This window comes from Triticum dicoccoides, chromosome 5A, assembly GCF_002162155.2.
Source record: "Triticum dicoccoides isolate Atlit2015 ecotype Zavitan chromosome 5A, WEW_v2.0, whole genome shotgun sequence".
In the NCBI taxonomy this organism is placed as follows: Eukaryota; Viridiplantae; Streptophyta; class Magnoliopsida; order Poales; family Poaceae; genus Triticum; species Triticum dicoccoides.
This window is the reverse complement of record NC_041388.1, coordinates 315,785,312-315,791,974: the sequence shown is the minus strand read 5'-3', so window position 1 is coordinate 315,791,974 and position 6,663 is coordinate 315,785,312. Positions and strand designations below refer to the sequence as shown.

The following is a 6,663-nucleotide window of genomic DNA, read 5'->3' as shown; positions in this document are numbered from 1 at the left end:
GAAGCTAGCAAACAAGTAATAATACAGAATAAATTGTACATCTACCAAATTACATCCTCCGTTTCTAAATATTTATCCTTTTAGAGATTTCAAATAAACTACCGCGTACAGATGTATATAGACACATTTGAGTATAGGTTCACTCATTTTGCTCCGTATGTATTCACTTGTTGAAATCTCTAGAAAGACAAATAACTTGTTGAAATCTCTAGAAAGACAAATATTTAGGAACAAAGGGAGTATGTGCCAAGTCATATTAGTGGTGAACACGCACTGTTGAACGGCACACTAGCAAAAGAAGAAACATAAGGGGGGTTCAAGCAACTTCATTTGCTACATGTAACATTCTAAACACAAACAATCTTTCCCTGGGAATCCCAGACACAATTAGGGAAGTCTCTTAGATTTACAGGCAAACAGAATGTCAGTCCAAGTAAGAATACCATATGTAATGTACACCACGCCTCCTAAACCGAATCCATCCTTGTCTACTAAACTGACAGCGCCAGAGACAGCCTGTGAACAACAACCCCCCACAACATGCTTTTGCTGTACAAAATTGCCATATAAATCAGCAAGCTGTCGCCTCAGAGCCGCTGTCCCTGGCACGAACCGCCAATAGACATGCTTGCATTTCTTTTCTTTTCTTTGGGGCTCCAGCATTCTGCTATCCAACCCCAAATGTCAACACAGCCATCTCCAGGGAATTACAACAAAATTTATCTAACCTGGCTCTAAATTGCTAATTTGTTATCTCATGAAGCAGTTGAGCCAGCCGAAAGTGGTCCGTCTCTCAGCTGCTGTAGACAAAGTTGGAGTTGCTTTTGTATCATCTCAGCAACCATTCGCAGCCTTCCTTGGCCCGGTTCTGCAACAGCAGGGGTCCCATTCACAGTCTCCACTGCCCTCGCCACCTTCTGCTTACATCTTTCCCAATCTTCAGACTGCTGCCAGCAAGCTCTCCCACCATGGCTCCCATTTATTGCAAGGAATGATATATGGCTGTTGTCTCCAAAAGAATACCTCAGTCTCACGGATACACAATACGGAAGCCAGGCAGCTCCACCAGCTACGTTCATGTGAGGAATGAGCGCATGGTCAAGTACAAATGTGAGAGCAAACTCTACTGAACTGTGGGCTCTATCATGATGAATATTGCTCTTAGCTAAAGAGCTTTCTGTTCTATCATCTGAAGCTGATCCTGAGTGATTTTCCAAACAAAGCTCAATGCGAGCCCTCTGAGCAGTTGCAATGTCACCATGAGCCTGGGAAAACCCTTTCTTCCAAGTAATCAGCTTCAAAAATTCTCTCAGCACCGATATAGGTAATGTAAGCAAAGTGATAAAAGAAGCAACTCTTGAAGCATCATATGGTTCAGAGGCAACACGCCTGCTGAAATAATCGCATATCTCGTTGATCTCGGCAGATGTCAGCTCCTCCTGAGCATTGCTCTGAGCTTGCTGTTGCTGTTGCTGGTGGTGAAACCGCTTAACACTCAGAACTTGTAGAAGCAGTTGAACCCGATGGACGCTAACTGCAAATACATAACCTCTACAAGAAGACGACGGAAAATAATGTATCAGAAATATAAATTGTCAAACTTCAAACTGAAAAGAAAGCAAAGAAAGAAGCATTTTCAGTAAATGATCAGTTTCCTTTGTAATTCTAGCCTATTCTCAAAGAATTATGGGTTGATGCAGAAAATAAATAATACATCAGTACAATACCTATATTCAGTAAATATATAAAGTATTTGGACGTAAACAAAAATAGCATATCAGCAATTTAATGCATGGTGAGAAATTAAGGATGACGCATGTAATGTAATGTAGAGTAATATTTTAAGATCCTGCATAAACAGAATATAACTAGGAAAGGGCACTATTATCCAATGATAATAAGGGAAAACTCAATATGTTAGATTGCACATAGAAATTTCCCATTACTAATATTCCATATGGAAGAGCGAACAACAATGATTTACGGAATGAGAATCTGATAATAGACTTCAGTTTCTCAACGAAACAATACATTATTTTATTTTATAATTTATTTTTATTATTATCATCATTGTCATAATAAGTCTTACCCCACATAGAACCGCAGTGCAGGCTGCTCTTGATCCAAATTCAAAAGAGCCCCTTCGTTGTCCTTCAAAATTGACCCCAATATCTCTTTCAGAAGTTCAGGCAACTGTGCAAACAACCATAGAACTCCAAGGTACTTAAGAATCCCTCTTAACACCTTCTTGAGAGCTGCCAACGGAACCCAACCACCACCGTAGCCACCATCATCCCCAAGCCCAATGAAGGCTGTGTTTAGTTCTCCTTTCATATGAACAGGAAGGCCAGTTCCAGGTGTTAGTCGCACAGAGGCTCCACCAATCCCTGAAGCAAGACCTGAAGAAGACAACATGGCATTTCCTGCTCGACTCAAACTAGCTGCTACATGGTTGGCAACACTAGAAGTTGGCCTGGACATAGCAACACCAGGGGTGGCATTTAAACGGTTTGCAACAGGAGCAGATTGTGGAGCTCCAGCACTAGTATTTAAGTGTGGACCAGGCTGTGTAGCATTCATGAAAGCAGGTTCAAGAGCATTTAGACCTTGAGCAACATGCTCCATTATGAAAGGTCTAAATTGTGGACATGGCAATGACCCGCCAACTGAAGGCCCACCCTTAGGAGGGGTTGCGGGCTGTAGCCAAACCTGATCCCCGGCGAAGCAACGCATGTCAACAGAAAACTTCTTGCGATATATAATGCGTATCCAGTATGGGCCCCGAAGCACGACGGAAACATCAAAAGGCAGCAATGAACTAGGAACAAGTCCAGGTCCACCCCGTCCAGCAGCGGAGAGCATGGCAGCAGTATGAAGAGTATGACCACCCAAATGTGCCGTAGCATTTGATGGGGCAGATGCATGATGCATAGTTGTTGCTGATGAACCATTTGCTAGTGGCCCCTGGGAGGGGACATTATTAGTTTGCTTTGGCATTGAGCTGTACCCAGTCGAAACTGTTACAGGCATCCGTGCAGGACGAATTGCACCCCCAAGAGCAAGTAAAGGTCCTGCTGTTAGCCGAATACAATCCAAGAAGGATGCAACCTCACCACCATTCACGAAATCCTCCAAAAACTGCATTTAATGAACATGATAACAAGATCAATTAAAGAAACAGAATGGCCGATGCCTAGAGGTCAAACTGGAACAGCTCATTTGACAGTACAGAAAGAACATGTCGAATAAATAAATTAAGTACTGCTATCCTTGAAACTTTCATAATAAGTTACACCTGTACACAATTGCCAAAAGGCAAAGAAAGATGAAATGTAGAAGAAATTATTTTCAACAGGAAATTGAACTGAAAAGGAGAATGCACACAATTCATAGAGAATTGAGTTGTCAACCTGTGAAATACGAAATGCAATTTAGTCCGACAGAAAAATATCACGTTGTTGTGTTCTGATTCATTAGGAACCAAGAGGATAAACGATGCACTACAAGAAACATGTAGAAATGTAGGCACTAGGAAGTGGGAACTTGTTTTGCTTTCAAGACGGCCGCCGGAAATAATTTTGCCATTTTTTCTTGATCCATACGTAATTATATTATTATTATTATTATTACTATTACTACTTATAAACATATGAGTTACAAAAATATTAGTACACATGTTAAAAGATTTATACATCATTTACTTGTATTCATCTCATGTACTCCCTCCGTTTCTAAATATAAGCCCTTTTAATAAAGATTCCAATATGAACTACATACGGATGTGTATAGACGTATTTCAGAGTGTAGATTCACTCATTTTGCTTTGTATGTAGTCCATATTGAAATCTCTAAAAAGTCTTATATTTAGGAACCGAGGGAGTATGTTGTTTCCAAACATAGAGTAAGGATGAGTTAAAAAGCACTAGTTGTAAACTTTGACATGTTGAAAGATTCATATCATTTGCTTGTACTCATCTCAAGTATGCTCTTTCAAAACATAGAGTAAGCATGAACGGACCTTTGTGTGTGGCCAAAGCTGGTCAGGAGAAACATGCATTGTGCAACCTTCCTTAGCAGTTTCCCATTCGACAACAAAGTGAACCATTGGCATATGGCCATAGCTGAACCAAAAGCTCATTAGGCCAACAGCTTCAATCCTGAATGGCTTTCCCATATGTTCAGATAGCCTGTCAGCATCACTATGGCCTTTATTAACAGACTGTGATTTCATCCCCACAGATATATGGTTGTCATCTAGCTTATCATCAAGTTTTACACCGATCAATCTCCTCATTCCACGAGCAAATACCCGTGCATTGGCAAGCCGTTGTAAATCTGACACAAGCCTCTTAACACTATCTGCCTCAACAGTGCTATAAGTTAAAACAACACCATCCACGTCAAAAGAGATGTGTGAATCCATCTCAGATGTGTTAGCTATGCGTACACCAACACCCCACGGTGTTGAGGTGCTTCCTCCATTGAGCTCCCAAAGTTCCTTGAAATGTGGATCATTTATCCTAACGTCCCATGACATGCTTCCAGCCTTTCCAAGGCGTAAGCATATGTGTTTCCAAGAATCATCTTGAGCAAACGGTAACCTGAACCAAATATTCGAGGATGGTGATCGCATGCCCACTTCTTCGACATATGGAATGGCACTAGAATACATCTGGGCAGTTAGTTGAGCATGCTTGATGCATAGCGAACAGTGCCTTATTACATGTAGTAGCACTGAAGCATACACAGTTGCTGGAACACAATTATTTCTTTCGGCAAGAATATTATTTCCATGGGTGAGGCTGGTTCCTGATTGTGAACTAGAAGAGTATGCCTGCAAAGGAAGGGAACTCTGCGCCGATTCTGATATTTTTCTTCGCTTACTTGGCTCACTGGATTTCAGTCCTTGCAGTGAAGGGAGATCTAGCAGGAAATCTGAAAGAGAGCGCTTTCTAGGTGCACAATCAGCGCCTAAGGTGATGGCCTTCCCTAATCCTGTCAATTGCACAAGATAAACACATTTGTAATGGTAATGCAACCTTGTCTAATTTAACAGACAAAATAATCGTAAATACAGGAAATGAGCCTAGATCAGCTGGTGGGAAGTGTGGGTACTGGGTAGTACTCCATCCGTAACGAAATATAAGAGCATTTAGATCACTACTCTAGTGATCTAAACGCTCTTATACTTCTTTACAGAGGGAGTACTAGTCATAGTTAAAAAAGGCATGCCTAGCGCTTAATTGCGCATAAGCATACACTTTGGTCAGAAAAGTGCAAGGCAGTGGCAAAAGGCCGTGAAGCTTATCCAGGGGGTGTATTTTATTTGCATTCACACCTTTTAGAAAGAGCCGCTAAACGAAGGAAGAACGCCTAGCGCTTTTTTAACCATGGTACTAGACTACTAGTACACCCCCATCACCCAGGTTTCAGTCCTCTTCAACTCAAATTTGGGTGCTTATTTCCCTATCGATGAAAGTAACCTAGTTCCTCCTAGGTGATCTAGCAAAAAAAAACCTTTGCATAAATACCTTCAATGGCAGGTGAAGATCGAACCAAATGAGCAGGCAACGTGCTTGAAGGGGCGAGTTGAAATGGTTTATTTCCATCTGCAATACCATGCTCACTTGGAGAGCTCAATGAACTCAGGTCATGATTAGATTTAGAGTTTGACAACTTGATAGCAGATGAATTTCTTACAGGGTTAGAGGACAAAAAGGCGTTTGTACTCTGTAAATGGCTCAAACTATTTTGGAAATAGCTGTTCACACCGACACCAGGACAAACTATTGAGGTATTATTAGCTTGGGCATGAGACAAGGCCCCATCCTGCATCTGTGAAATAGTTCTGGTGCTTGCGCCTTGAGGACCAAGTGAAAGAGAGCGCACAGGAGAAGCAGAAGGCAAACTAGAACCATGTTCACATTCGAAGGTCTCATCAACAATAGATGAAAACGATGGTGAACAAGCAGGCAGCAGTGGAAGAGGATCAACACTATTCTGAATGAGAAGTTGATTGTCCATCATGTCATCACAGTTCTCTATACTTTGTAGGGAATGCAGTTTGGCATCAAAAGGATTTGAATTCTTCTCATATTTTATTTTTTCCATCTGCCCAACATCAATCTTGTTTACCCTCATGGCTTCTTTGGCACCTATATTTGCATTAAGCTTATTGCTTGCGTCAGACTGTGTTTCAAGCAAATGAAAAACAGGCCTGAAATCCTTATCAAGTTGCATCAACAGATAATAGGCATTTGCGCATTGCGGAAATCCCATAACCATCAGATCTGAACCATGTAATATGGCCTCTGGAATCTTTAGAGTACCCTGAGACTGCTCATAAACCTGGAATAAAAACAACAGAATTTGATCACTTAATATCTGGAGCAAAGAAATTTGCGTATTCACGCACTTATACAGGTCATATATAAGAGAATGCCAATTGTATTAATACAGCCAGAGGACTTATCAGCAGAACACACAGCAGCTGTTTAAGGATGTAAATACTAAATAGTGATCTCAAACAAGTTACATGCCCTGGAGGTTATTTGCCATTAATACAGTTATCCTTGATTCAAAATCCCAGACAAAAGATGCTGCTTCGGCAGACCTGATCATGGGAGTCCATGGGCCCAGCTTAAAGCAGCCCCCCCCACCCCC

The 6,663-nt window shown here is 41.3% G+C and overlaps 1 protein-coding gene across 1 annotated transcript in view; it reads right to left on the bottom strand.

Annotated features, from left to right (window-relative positions):
* Positions 1-299: 299 nt before the first annotated feature.
* Positions 300-6,663, bottom strand: part of LOC119301214 (mediator of RNA polymerase II transcription subunit 14-like) — a 15,509-nt gene continuing 9,145 nt past the window's right edge. The window contains exons 5-8 of the mRNA XM_037578148.1: positions 5,532-6,348; positions 4,019-4,995; positions 2,090-3,138; positions 300-1,551 (exon numbers count right to left, since the gene is read on the bottom strand). Coding sequence (XP_037434045.1) covers positions 756-1,551; positions 2,090-3,138; positions 4,019-4,995; positions 5,532-6,348 — 3,639 coding nt within the window. The 3' untranslated portion in view covers positions 300-755. The remainder of the gene's footprint in view (positions 1,552-2,089; positions 3,139-4,018; positions 4,996-5,531; positions 6,349-6,663) is intronic.